Source organism: Ammospiza nelsoni, chromosome 20 (genome assembly GCF_027579445.1).
Source record: "Ammospiza nelsoni isolate bAmmNel1 chromosome 20, bAmmNel1.pri, whole genome shotgun sequence".
Lineage (NCBI taxonomy): Eukaryota > Metazoa > Chordata > Aves > Passeriformes > Passerellidae > Ammospiza > Ammospiza nelsoni.
Genome location: NC_080652.1, coordinates 1,788,757 through 1,802,075, shown reverse-complemented (window position 1 = coordinate 1,802,075; position 13,319 = coordinate 1,788,757). Strand labels below are relative to the sequence as shown.

At 61.5% G+C, this 13,319-nt stretch overlaps 1 protein-coding gene across 2 annotated transcripts in view; it reads left to right on the top strand.

The window, feature by feature from the left end:
• Positions 1–12,945, top strand: part of RGS3 (regulator of G protein signaling 3) — a 65,048-nt gene extending 52,103 nt beyond the window's left edge. Inside the window, exons 11-16 of one of the 2 annotated variants that reach the window (XM_059486519.1) lie at positions 1,050–1,694; positions 6,189–6,262; positions 9,839–9,940; positions 10,782–10,843; positions 11,466–11,632; positions 11,722–12,945. In XM_059486519.1, the coding sequence (XP_059342502.1) occupies positions 1,050–1,694; positions 6,189–6,262; positions 9,839–9,940; positions 10,782–10,843; positions 11,466–11,632; positions 11,722–11,907 (1,236 nt within the window). In that variant the 3' untranslated portion in view covers positions 11,908–12,945. Of the gene's footprint in view, positions 1–1,049; positions 1,695–6,188; positions 6,263–9,391; positions 9,760–9,838; positions 9,941–10,781; positions 10,844–11,465; positions 11,633–11,721 lie in introns of those variants that run through there. The other variant, XM_059486520.1, reaches the window with a different exon arrangement.
• The last annotated feature ends 374 nt before the right edge of the window (positions 12,946–13,319 follow it).

The following is a 13,319-nucleotide window of genomic DNA, read 5'->3' as shown; positions in this document are numbered from 1 at the left end:
TGGGATGTGTGGCTGGATGGGCTGACTCCTGGGGCTGCTGTCCCTTTTGAAGCTGAAGTCAGGGGTGTTTTTGTTAACTCCAGCTTTCTGGTATCACTGGGTTTGTGAAAATGCTTGGATCTCAGCTGGGGATACAGTGACTTCTTTTCTGGGTGGTTTGTTAGCTGAGGGTGGTCCTGTGGAATAGTCCCTGCCCCAGGACCTGTGGAGGAGGGAATTGCTTCTTAAAGAGAGGATTTTCTCTCCTTTGGTCTTTTTTCCCCTGCTGGGCTGGTTTTGCCCATTTGGCTTAGACACAAAAATCACACAGGACCCTGCTCTGGCAAGAGAGGGCTCATCAGAGGCTCCCCCTGCTCACAAAAACAACCTTGGAGGTTCTTTCCCTTGGATTTTTCCCTTTGAAAGGACAGAGCTTGCCCAGGCCTTCCCCAAAAGGCAAAGAGACCTGGAAAACCCATCCCCAAAGGCACAAACCCCGGCAGGGGCTGGCAGGAGCGGCTGTGGTTTTGTGGGGCTTGCCCAGAGCTCGGGCTGAGCTGGGGCAACGCAGGGATGGGCAGAGCCCGGCGCTTCCCCTCGGCCTTTGATGATAACGCGGTGCAGGAGGGGCCAGAGCTGCCGAGGAGCTGCTGGGTTTCTCTGCAGCCCTGGGGGATCCCGGCAGGGCAGCAGCTCCAGCAGACATCGGGGTGAGGATGCTGCCATGGCTCTGCCTCTGTGGCTGGAGCCCAGCTGGTGCCCTGGGATTCCTCAGAATCCCCCTCAGTGGGAGCTGAGTGCCACCATCCCGCTCCTGCCAGCCGGGGCACCTGGTGTTCCAGGGCTCGGGAGCAGCGCTGACTGCTGACAGCAATGGGTGACTTGGCACCACCTGGGGACGTGGGGACAATGCCATCCCACCCCACAGAGCACTGCTAGCGTTGTACAAATCGGTGCCAGCCTTGAAGGTGGGGTGTGAGGAGGTGAAAGGCTCCCCAGGAAGGTGCCAGAGAGATCTGGGGATTTGGGGTGCTTCTGGTTTCATCCTTCTCTATCTTCTCCTGTGGCAGATGCTGGAGACGGACGCCGAGAAGCCGGGGCAGATGCCCTCGGAGGACGGGAAGGCAGCAGTGGGTGATGCCCCTCTGGCTGCCAAGGCAGCGGCTCTGGCCGAGCCCTGGGACGCTCTGGGGGCCACCCAGGCTCCTCTCCCGGCGGAGAAGCAGCCGGTGGCCACGGCAAAGGGAGAGGAGCAGCCCGGCCCCCTGCCCGCCTTTGTGATCCCCGAGCTGCGGCTGGACAGCACCTTCAGCCAGAGCGCCGCGGGCACGGGCGGCGCCACGGACGGCGAGGACGAGGAGGAGGATGAGGAGGAAGATGAGGACGAGGAGGACGAGGAGGAGGAGGAGGACAGCGACGAGCAGTACCTGGAGAGGAACGAGCTGAAGCGCAGCAGCATGATCGAGACGGGCGGGCAGCCCGGCTACACCCTGAGCGTGCAGGGCTCGCTGCGGCGCCGCACGCACAGCGAGGGCAGCCTCCTGCAGGAGAGCAAGGGCCACTGCTTCACCTCCGACACCACCCTGCACTGCCCCGACGGCCAGGGCACCGCCGCACGCTGGGCCCTGCCCTCCCCCAGGACCCTCAAGAAGGAGCTGGTCAAGAACGGCGGCTCCATCCACCAGCTGACCATGCTCTTCTCGGGCCACAGGAAGGTACGGACGTGGTGCAGGGACAGCTCCTGGGCTGGAGAAGTCCTGCCATGTGGGCCCTGTCTCCATTGCCATGGCAAAGCTCCCTTCTGAGGGTCCCTGCCCCTGGCAGCAGCTCTGGAGGTGCCAGCACCCAGGCATGGCACACACAGCAGCGTGCTGGGGCCGTGGGTGGCACTGCCACTGCTGCACCCATGGCCTGGGCAGCGCTGTCTGCTGGGATGCTGGTGGCTGAGTGTCCCTGGGGATCTGGGAATGCACAGGGGAGAGTCCCTGGTGACAGTCCCCAGCGTGCAGGAGCAGTGGGACCCTCTGCCCCAGCAGCTTCTGCAGGGCTTTGGCCACTGTGGGTCCATCTCATGCAGAAGCTGTGCTCAGCAGGGATGTGTGACCCCCTGTGCTGCAGGAGGAGCAGCAGAGGCTGTGCTGAGGCAGCTCTGCCCAGGACTGGCCAGTGCAGTCCCAGGGTCTGGGGTGCTCCTGAGCCCCCAGAGCAGAGCTGGCCCTGGCTGCATGGTGCAGGAGTGAGCTGCCAGTGCAGAGATCATTCATGGGAGTGCTGCTGTCCCCATCCTCCCCAGGTGGCACTGGCAGGGTGCTGAGAATGGCCCCAAACCCTGCTCTGCCCCATCCCCAGCTCTGGGTGCTGCTCGGGGCTCTGGTGCTCAGCACAGGGCTGCAGTTCAGTGCTCAGGGTGTGCTCCCAGACCAGGACCATCCCTGCTACTTGGGAGCTCCTTGCAGAGGCACATTCTGCTCCAGAGCCATGGCTCCTTGGCAGGAGAGGCTGCTGCAGACCCTGGGGTTAAACCCAGCCTGGGTTAACCCTTTTCCTGCCACGCTGCTTGAAAAGCCACCCTGATGCTGTTTCCTGGAGGAATTTTTGGGCTCAGTTGGTAAGAGCCCTTCCCAGGGTTACAGACTGCTGGGATGGGGCTGCTGTCTGCAGGGGAGCCCAAACTCTCCTGGAGACTGAGGCCAACAATTAATTGTGTGCGGGAGGAGATGGAGGGTTCAGACCCGCCCTATCCCCGATAAAGAAAAGCCACCCTTGTGTCAGGGACGCGGTCGCTGCCTGTCACACTTGCGGGGGAGGCGGTGACAGCGACAGCGCCAGCGTCGGCTGGGAGCGTCCCGTGAGCGGTGCCCTGAAGGAGAGCTCACAGTGCCGCTGTGTGTGCAGCCCCGAGCCTGCAGCCCTGAAACCCTGCATCCGTGCATCCGTGCAACCCTGCAATCCTGCAACCCTGCAGCCCTGAGCCTGCAATCCTGCATCCCTGCATCCCTGCAGCGCTGCCCGGGCCGGGTGGGCTCTGTGTCCCTGCCGGGCACCCCGGCTGTGTTCCCCCTGCCCCGGGGAGCGCCCTCTGCTCTTCCTGCTCTCACTTGGGGAGACATTTTCCCGAGAGGTGAACGCAGCTCCTCCTGCGTTAAACTGTTCTGAAGGTGCACGTTAGACTGGGATTTTTGGGGCAGGGACTGGCAGCCTGTGCCGGTGGAGAGGGCAGTGTGGTGGCTGCACCTCCTGCAGCTCCCAGTTCCAAGCCTGCAGGAGCTCTGGCTGCCTGGAGCCTAAATCCCCGCCCATGTGTTCTGCTGGGCACCCCTGCCTGTTCCTGCTGCCCTGCTCCCTGCTCACATCACCCTGCTCCCACTGCCCCATTTCCTCTGCTCTGCTCCCATTGCTCTGCTCCCACCACCCCATTCCCATTGCCCTATTCCCACTGCCCCATTCCCACTGCTCTGCTCCCATTACCCTGCTCCCGTCATCCCATTCCCATTCCCCTGTTCCCACTGCCCCACTCCCATTGCCCTGTTCCTATTCCCCTGTTCCCACCACCCCATTCCCACTGCCCCGTCCCCACTGCCCCATCCCCACTGCCCCATCCCCACTGCCCTGTTCCCATTCCTCTGTTCCTATTCCCCATCCCCACTGCCCTGTTCCCATTGCCCTGTCCCCACTGCCCCATTCCCACTGCCCCATTCCCACTGCTCCATACCCATTGCCCTATTCCCACTGCCCCATTCCCACTGCTCCATACCCATTGCCCTATTCCCACTGCCCCATTCCCACTGCTCCATACCCATTGCCCTGTCCACACTGCCCCATTCCCGCCATGCTCCCACTGTCCCATTCCCCTTGCCCTATTCCCACTGCCCCATTCCCATTCCCCATTCCCACTGCCCTATTCCCCTTGCCCTATTCCCACTGCCCCATTCCCCATTCCCACTGCCCTATTCCCACTGCCCCATTCCCCATTCCCACTGCCCTATTCCCACTGCCCCATTCCCCATTCCCACTGCCCCATTCCCACCGTGCTCCCACTGTCCCGTTCCCCTTGCCCTGCCTCTCCAGCTGCCTGTGGAGGGAGTGCAGCAGTCAGGGAAGGCAGACACGGGGCTGAGCCGCTGTGGGATTGTAGCCCCTGCCTACACTTCGGGAACACTTTCATTGCTCTGTGCCCTTGAATAGTTCAATGAAAACCTCCCAGCTTTTTGGAGCAGGCCACTGATGCACAATTCCCACAGGGAATTCCCCACCAAGGATCAAGCACTGGCAACACCTGCACCCAGCTGCAGGGCCTTGCTGCAGAGCCATCACATCCATCAGCCTTGGTTATTTTCCCATCTGGGAGTGTTCCAGAGGGGCTCATCCTACAGCCTCCTTTAACCCCATCGTGCCCGGTGTCCCTCCCCATCCTCCTTCCCGCGGTGGGGTTTGGAGCTGGATGTTCTATGGGCACGGTGGGGAGCCTGGGGCTCCTCGGGAGAGCTCTGCCGCTGCCTTTTGTCCCCGAGGCCGGAGCCTGTGCGGACAATGGCAGGAAGGCGCGGCCAGCCCGTCTGCCGGGGCTGCAGCGGCCGGGGCCGCATTGTTCGGGCCGATAAACTCCGGAAAGCGGGGCCAGAATGGAAGGAAATGTCCGGAACCCCGGGCCCGGGGCTGCGGGGCTGAGCGCTGGGTTCCCACGGCCCGGCCGCGGGGGATGAGCCTGGAAAGCGCCCGGCAGGGACACACAGCCCCCGGGGCTCCTGAAACACCCCACGGCCAGGGCGGGCCCCGAGTGTCACCATGTCCCCTTGGTTCCATCAGGCCCCGCAGTGTCACAGTGCTCCCTGCGCTCCCTGAGGCCCCACACCACCCAGCCCAGGCCATTGCCCTGGTTCCAGTCACTCCCAGTATGACCCCAGTGACCCCCAGTCTCACTCAGTATATCCCAGTTGCCCCCAGCATGCTCCCAGTCACTCCCACTTCCTCCCAGTTGCTTCCAGCATGATTCCAGTTGCCCACAGCTACTCAGAGTCACCATCAGTGCAGTTCCAGTTGCTCCCAGTATATCCCAGTTTTCCCCAGCATGGTCCAAACTGCCCTCAGCATGCTCCTGGTCACTCCCTGTATGATCCCAGTCCCCCTAGTGTCATCCCAGTTCCACTCAGTATGATCCCAGTTGCACCCAGTCACCCCTAGTACAGTCCCTCTCAGTGCCAGTATGATCTCAGTGGCCCCCAGTATAGACACAGTCACTCCCAGTTGCTCCAGGTTGCCCCCAATATGGTCCCAGCTGTTCCCAGTGTTGTCCCCTCCAGTATGGTTACAGACACTCCCAGTACATCCCAGCTGCCCCCAGCATGCTCATTCCCAGTCACCCCAGTTTCCCCAGTATGGTTGCAGTTGCCCCCAGGAAGACCTCACTCATTCCCAGTCACCCCAGTTGCCCCAGCATGGTTCCTCCCAGGGATCAGGATGCTGGCCATGAGCATCTGCAGCGTGCAGGGATGGATGGAATGCTAAATCCCCTGGGCCATGGTGATCCTGTGGATCTCCCTGCCTGGTGCCAGCCTTTGTGGCTGTGCTGGTGCTGCCCTGAGCTCTTGGCACATCCCAGATCCCCTTGGTTTGTCCAGGCTGCCCTGGAGCAGTGGTCAGAGAGGACAATTGTAAACTGCAATGATATGATTCAATTATAGTTGTCCTGCTCTGATTTCTCCTGCCTGGGGACTGCTGGGGACTCCTGATTGATTTTGGGTGCCCAGCCTGGTTCTGGGGGGCTCTGTGGGCAGAGGCAGGATCCCTGTGCCCCCTCAGGAGCAGGAGCACCAGGAATGGGGATTGAATGCTCTCCCTGTAGGAGGTTCCACTGTCAGCACCTTGAGCCTGGAGGGTACCTGGGCTGTGGCCCTGGGGTCTCCTTGGATGCTCCAGGAGCACCACGGGCTGAATTGGCAGAGGATGAGGAGGGCAGGGAGGTTCCTGTGTCAGGAGCTTGTCCTGTGTCACTGCCATCCTGGGGAAGGGGCCCTGTGGGTGCTGTGGGTCTGGGCTGGGTGCTGTGGGTGCTGTGGGTGCTGTGGGTGCTGTGGGTGCTGTGGGTGCTGTGGGTGCTGTGGGTCTGGGCTGGGTGCTGTGGGGATGCTGGCCCTGCTGGCTGGTGACACAGAGTGACACCGTGGGCGCGTCCTGGTGTGATAACAGACACTGTTCTTCTGTTCCCCCAGCTGAGTGGAGCAGACCCCGAGTGCAGCTGTGACGAAGGGGACGAGACCTCCCGCAAGAAGCGCAGCAAGAGCCTGTAAGTGTCACACTGGGGGTGGCACCAGGGGGTGCCAGGGCTGTCTGTGGGGTCAGACACCTCGGCTTATCCCTGCTGGAGCCCTCAGGATCCCTGTCTTCCCCGTGACTTTTTCCAGCAGCAAAGCCACGCACTGGGGTCTCAGTTCAGAGGGAATTGTTTCCAGGGAGGGTGCGGGGTGTGCTGGGGGCACTGCCCAGCCCAGCTGGGAGCCCGGGCAGGGCGAGGACACGGGCTCTGGGGAGAAACAGCGTGCCCGGGTTCAGGGAGAGGACATGGAAGCGCTGAAATCTGAGCTGGGGCCTCCTTCCCGCTGGCCCCATGCCGGGAGGGGAATGGGGAGGTGGGATGGGGAGGGTCAGGCTCAGCCCTCGCCACTCATCCGCGGCAGAGCGGTGGGAGCGGGGACCGCGGGGACCCCCGGGGACACCGGCAGCTCTCTGCTGCCCCCGGTAAGGCTTCGGGGTGCCAAAAAGTGGGTGCGAGCAAGGACAAGGCAGCCGTGGCCTTTGCTGCCCTCAAACACAGCTGCAGCTGAGGGAGGCAGAGGCACGGGTGAGGATGTGCGGGAGCGAACTCTGCAGAGCGAGGATCCGGCCGGGGGTGCCCGGGCCGTGTGCCACGTGTGCCCGCTGCCCTGCTCCCTGCTCAACCACCCTGAGCCCTGTGCGGGCAAACGGAGCAGCCACACGTGCTCGGAGCGGCCCGGGCTGCGAGGGGGCTGCGCACGCCGCTGTGCCAGCGAGCGGCACTGTGGGCCCGCGCTGCCGCAGCGCTGCCGCCTATTTTTGGCTCTTTTATTATTTCACCCCCCAACAGTGGAAATGAAAGCAAAGCCCTTGGAGCAGGGACGTCCCCGCGGCCGCGGGGGGAGGCTGGGCCCCCCCCGGTCAGGAGAGGGCTCCGCTCACCTTGAGCGGCGGGGGATGCTCGGGGGATGCTCCGGGGAGCGCTGGCAGCGCCATTGGCTGCGCCGCCCGTCCCCGCCGGCCCCGGGACTATTTATGGGGCGGGGGCCGCGGTCCGCGCTGCTCCTCTCCCGGCCTCCATGTGCCACGCCATGGTGGACTTTTCCGAAAAATACCTGGAAAGGTAGGACAGCCAGGGTCCTGTGAGGAACGGGGATGTGCTGCCCCGGGGATGGTTTGGAAACAGCGCAGGGTGATGTGCTGGGCCTCGTGGTCATGCTGGGGTGCTGGGGCAGATCGATTTATAGAGGCAACTCCGCAGTGAAATCAGCAATTGTTTTGTGGAATTACTTTTGCTGGGGCATTTATTGTGCAGTGTGGCCGCAGCTGGAGGCTGTGCTGCCCATGGCTGTCACAGCCTGGGTCGGTGCCACTCCTTCTGTGCAAGGGTGTGCAAGAGGAGCAGCATGTGGAAGTTGGGGAGCTTCCTTAGGAGGTGTTTGCTTGGTGTGTTCCAGCTGGGAAATCCACCCAGGAGCCAGGATCACCTGCCTGGTGTGTTCCAGCTGGCCCAGTGCCGAGGGCTGTGCTGTGAGGGTGACCCTCCTGTGTCACACAAGGGGTGTTCAGAGCTCTGCCAGCCCGAATGCTGCCCTGCTAAACTGGCACTGCTGGGAACAACTGGGAGCTGCTGTCCTGTTAAACTGGGAGCACTGCTGAGAACAGCTGGGAGCTGCTGCCCTGCTGAACTGGGAGCACTGCTGGGATCGCTGCTCGGGGCTGTGGATGGCTGGTCCCGTGTGCTGGCGGGTTCCCGGCTGCCGGCGGCGCTGGCGGCGCAGCGATGGGAGGCAGATGGGGTTTGGAGCGTGAGGCTCCGTGTTTGGATCTGCTTTTCCCACATTAGCCGGTGCCTGACGTGCGTCCTGCTGGGATCACAGCCCAGGGGGTGTGCAGGCAGTGAAACTGTTCTTGAGGGTATGGATGGCACCGGGGACAGGGGGAGTGATTGCCCTCTACAATCATTCTGTGGGTCATTGGACTGAGCCCTGGGGTTGTTGCACCTTTTATTTTACCCTCCTGGGACTGGAGAGAGCTGTGGGTCTGGAGAACATCACCTGGGGTGGGGTGGTGCATCCGTGCCCTGAACCCCTCCTGTCCCCCTCGTGTCCCTGGGCATGGCTTGGCCAGGTAGAGGTGGCTTCTCTGAGCATCCTTGCTGTGCGACCTGCGGCAGATCCTGTAACGTTAAATTTGCAGAATCAGAAAGAGCAGGAAGTGGAAACTGAAGCCGCTTGTCTAATGAGATGTCAGATAAGGAGCTTCAGATTTAGGGGGCAGAGTCCACCTGTGTTGAGAAAAGAGTGATGCTCTTAAGTTTTGATAAATAAATTACACCCACAAGCAGTGAAACACTGTCTATCTGCACTTTATGATGAGATCGAGGAGAGGTATTTTAAATGGAAGAAATTAAAAACACAGATGGAAGCTGTAATTCTTTCCAGTTATAAGCGTTCCAGCCACATGTAATTAAGATAGCAATATACTTTTTAATGAGTGACAGATCAGTGCCATTGGGAGAAGACTGCCAGAAAAGGGAGTGAGAAGCAAGGCCCAAGCGCTAGAATTGTTCTTGCTGCATTTTTGGGGGTTTGGGGGTTTGGGGGGTTTTTGGGGGTGTTTGTTCGCCGTCCCCGCCGTGTCCGGGTGCAGTGACCGCGCGATGCCACGCGGGGGCAGCACCGCCCGTCCCATCCCTGCTCCTGAATGGGGGGGGGCTCCTTTTCCCACGGCGCTTCCCAAAAATCCGAAATCCGCACAGATTTGTGTGCCTGCAGCTCCCGGGGGTAACCGCGACCCCCACGGCCGTGTGTCCCTCAGTCTGTCTGTCCAGGGATGCCGGAGCTGCGCGGGTGACAAAGTGGGGCGTGTTTGCCCAATGCCCTGCGCTGCCAATCCCGGCCACCCCTTAGGGAAATGTCCCCAGGCCGTGTCCCGCCCGGGCTGGCACCGCACCGTGTGAACACCGTGGGGTGTGCGTGTGTGGGTGCCCACGCAGGGGGGACACGGGGCAGCGAGGTCCCCAGTGCTCTCAGCCCGCTCCGCCCCGCCGCCGGCCCCGCTGCCTTCCCCACGCTCTATAAATAACCCTCGTAAATCCTCGCCGTGATTATTTTTCCCCGCCGTCTCTTGAAAGGCCCCACTATCCGCCTCGGCGCTGATTTTTCCACCTTTCCTCAAGTTTCCCCAGCAACGGCAGAGCCGTCCGAGCCAGCGGCGGGGCTGACACAGCCTTTACTCACTCACTCTCTCACTCTCACACTCCCGGGCCGCCCCACGGCGCATTTAAAGCTCCCCGTGCTGCGCCCTCCCACTTCCCGTTCGCGCTGGAGCGCGGCAGGAGCGCGGCTCGGGCCGGCACAGCGTCCCCGCTGCCGTCCCCGCTGCCGTCCCCGCTGCCGTCCCCGCTGCCATGCCCTTCTTCCGCGACCTGTCCAAGCCGCAGCCGCTGGAGTTCCACGCCGAGATGCTGCTGGCGGTGCAGCGGCCGCACACGGGCAGCCTGCAGCGCCGGCACACCATGAAGGAGTAGGTGCTGGTGGGCGAGGGGCCGCAGGGAGCCGCGGGTCCCCTCGCCCGCCCCGCTCACACTCGCTCTTGTCCCTAGAGCCAAGGACATGAAGAACCGCCTGGGGATTTTTCGGCGGCGGAACGAGTCCCCCGGAGCCAACCCCTCCGGCAAGCTGGACAAAGTGCTCAAATCGCTCAAGTAGGTGCTGCGAGCGGGCGGTGCGGGCTCGGCGACCGCGGGGGTTTGGGGACCGTGGGGATGGGGACCATCGGGGTTTGGGGACCTTGCGGACTTGCGGACAAGCTGTGCTCTGGAGTCCTCACCTCCAGGGAAGCTGTGCTCACCCCGTTTAGGGAAGCTGTGGACAAAGTGTTTGTGTCTAGAGGAGCATTTTAAAAATGTTTTTTGGATGAAAGTCTCCTGCTGGAGGGTGAGAGGTGCTGCCTGCACAGTGGCACCGCAGCAGCTCGGGCTGGAAATTTACCTGACGGCAGCGTTCTCCCAGCGCCTGCCTATGGAACTTTAACTGGCCAGAGGATGGTTTGAAAAACCACTTTGCTCTGGAGATGCTCCAGCAGCTGGAGACAAGCCCTCCCTGCTCTGGCTCCTGGCAGCTTCTCTGGCTGCTTGAATGGGGCAGCTGAAATCCCACTTTTCCACAGCACTACATCACCCAGGGCTTCTTCTATTCTTCCTCAGACACTCCAAGTGCCACAGCTGGTGGCACAGACCCCCGGGGTTGTAGTTTCTTCCTGCCAGCCTAAAGGCAGGGGTTTCCTTTCGGTGTTGCTGCCTGTGCAGAGCCTGGCTCTGCCTTCAGCTGCTCTGCCAGTCCACTACCAAGGTGGGAGCCAGGGCCAGCCCCTCGGGCACACAGCGTGGCTTTATCCTCTGGAAACATTTAGCAGGGGCTGATTTGGGAGCTGGGAGCAGCTGTGCTGGGCTCACAGCCTGGCTTTTAATCCACTGGAAATGTTTAGCAGGCAGCACAAGCAGCTTTTGCTGCTGAGCTTTGCCAACGTCCGTCCTTTCTCCCCAGGCCCACTCCCGAGGAAGCACTCAAATGGGGGGATTCCCTGGAGAAGCTGCTGCTGCACAAATGTGAGTGTGTGTCCATCCCTTCCCTTGTGCTTGCTGCCAGGGGAATATCCAGACATGTGCCTGGATAAAGCTGGGATTTCCTCTTTAATCCCTTCCGGAGTTTGGGGATGCACAAAGCCAAATTAGCCTCTCCCTCGTGTGCCCCCCTCCTGCTCCTGCCAGGCCCAGGGGGGATCTCGGGGACAGGGGCAGGGAGAGCTCCAGGTCAGGGCTGCAGGCCCAGCTTGGGGAGGAGGGGGCAGGGATCCATGGCTGTGCCCAGTTTGGGGCTGTGCAGAGGGACCATGGAGCTGCTTTAGAACATCCTGAGCATGGGAGGACAGCCCTTCTCAGGCACCCTATCCTACACCCAGCCCAGGGGGTGGCATGGGGGCCCTGTCCCCACTCCAGCCCAGCCTCCCTTCTGGCTCTGGGTGCTGCAGCCAGGCTTGGGATGTGGATTCAGCTCCTGGATGGGCTGTGCTGCCCTGGCAGTGCCATCGCTGCCTGTTTGCACAAGGGGCTTTTTTGGGCAGTGCAGGGAGGGGGTTTGGGCTGCAGCTGTGCCGTGCCAGAGCTGAGGCTCCTGTGGGGCAGCTCCCTGTCTGTGAGCAGGGGTAGAACCGTGTCCCTTCTCCCACAGACGGGCTCGCTGCCTTCAGGGCCTTCCTGCGCACCGAGTTCAGCGAGGAGAACCTGGAGTTCTGGCTGGCCTGTGAGGAGTTCAAGAAGATCAAATCCCAGTCCAAGATGGTGTCCAAGGCCAAGAAGATCTTTGCTGAGTACATTGCCATCCAGTCCTGCAAGGAGGTGAGGGCCGGCTCCCACGCTGGCGTGCGGCTCCTGGCACAGTGCCTGCCTGGGGAGCTGCTCACCAACCCTGGTTCCTCTGCCCACAGGTCAACCTGGACTCCTACACACGGGAGCACACCAAGGAGAACCTGCAGAACATCACCCGCAGCTGCTTCGACCTGGCACAGAAGAGGATTTACGGGCTCATGGAGAAGGACTCGTACCCCCGCTTCCTCCGCTCCGACCTCTACTTGGACATAATCAACCAGAAGAAGGGCAGCTCCCCGCTGTAGGCCCAAGGACTGTCTGGGGCAAGCTGGGAGCTGTGCGTTTACATGGAATTGGGCAGTGGAGGCCTTCCCAGGAGCTGGTGGGAGCTTGCTGTGCTGCTCGTGCCCCAGGCCGTACGGACAGGGGGCAGCTGAAGGAACTGAGCCGGGCAGGCTGGCTCTGCTCCAGCCCCACCATCGCTGGTACGACGCCTTCGGGGTGGCCCCGGCGTGGATTTAGCCTGGAGGGAAGCTCCCACAAGATACTGCGAAGCACCTGCCCCAGCCAGGAGCGTTGCTGGAAGGTGGAGAGTGAGCCCAGCTCGGCAAGGAGGGGATCTCGTGCAGGGCTCTGGCAAGGGGACAGCAGCACCGACACAGATGTGGTCCTGGATTAAAGCCTTGTGAACTGGAGCAGCCCCAGGATGCTGCTGTGCTTCCCTGTGGGCCTCCTCCTTCCCTCCTGGGGCCTCTGGCAGGAGCCCGGCGCTTCCTTGGCTCGTGGTGGGTCCCCCTGGAGCAGCGAGAGCCGGGCCCTTGCCCTGTGCTGGAGGGTGCCAAGCACCCCCTCCTGCCCTCACCCCTGGTTTATTTATTGCCCTCCTGTAGCTGGACACGTTGCTGTGTGCTAGGAAAGCCCCGTGTCCTCCCCGTCCCCACGTTACAAGTGCAATATTTGTTTGTGTCGCGGCCGAGTCTCCGGTGGAGTGGATGCCTTTTTCTTTTTGCAGGTGTGTAGATTTTGTAAGGTAGCAGGTTTTGTGTGCCAGACCCATTCCCTGGCAGCGGGCCGCTGGGGGAGCCTGGTGTAAATATCAATTACTGATGCCCTGACGACGGAGGGTTTGGTGGTGGAGAAAAGCAGAAAAGCAACTCTGAGCAGCAGCCGCTCTCCTGACTGGATAACAATGCTGTGTTGGGAAGCAGGGGTTCCTGCTGGCCCTGGCAGGGCAGGGTGCACTGCCTGCCTCCCAGTTTACAGTGCAAAGCATCTCTGCAGCTAGAAACAAACCTACATTGTCATGGTCATAGGTAAATAAAAGGAGAATATAATTTCTTGTAGCTGGCTTTTGTTCGTGCCGTGTTTGTCAGCACTGGTGGAACCGTGCAGCCCTCGCCTTGCTGAGGAGTGTAAAATCCTGTTACTGTGTGCCTAAAGAAGGGAAAATCTGATTCCATGAATTTCTGAGCTTTTTTTTATGATGGAGCAGCTGCCAGAGGCCAGGTCTGGGTGTAGGAGCAGAGTTTTGCCCAAAGTGAGACCGTTCCCAAGGCCAGCGGTCACTGTTAAACACAGCAGGGCACAAAGCTCTGAGCAGGGAAATGCCCAAACACACCAGTGATCTCCTGCAGCTCCAGCTCCCTCTGGGACACACCAAAAGCAGCAAGAAAAGGCTGTCCCAGGTCTGTGCACAGCTTGGCAGGGCTGCTCCTCC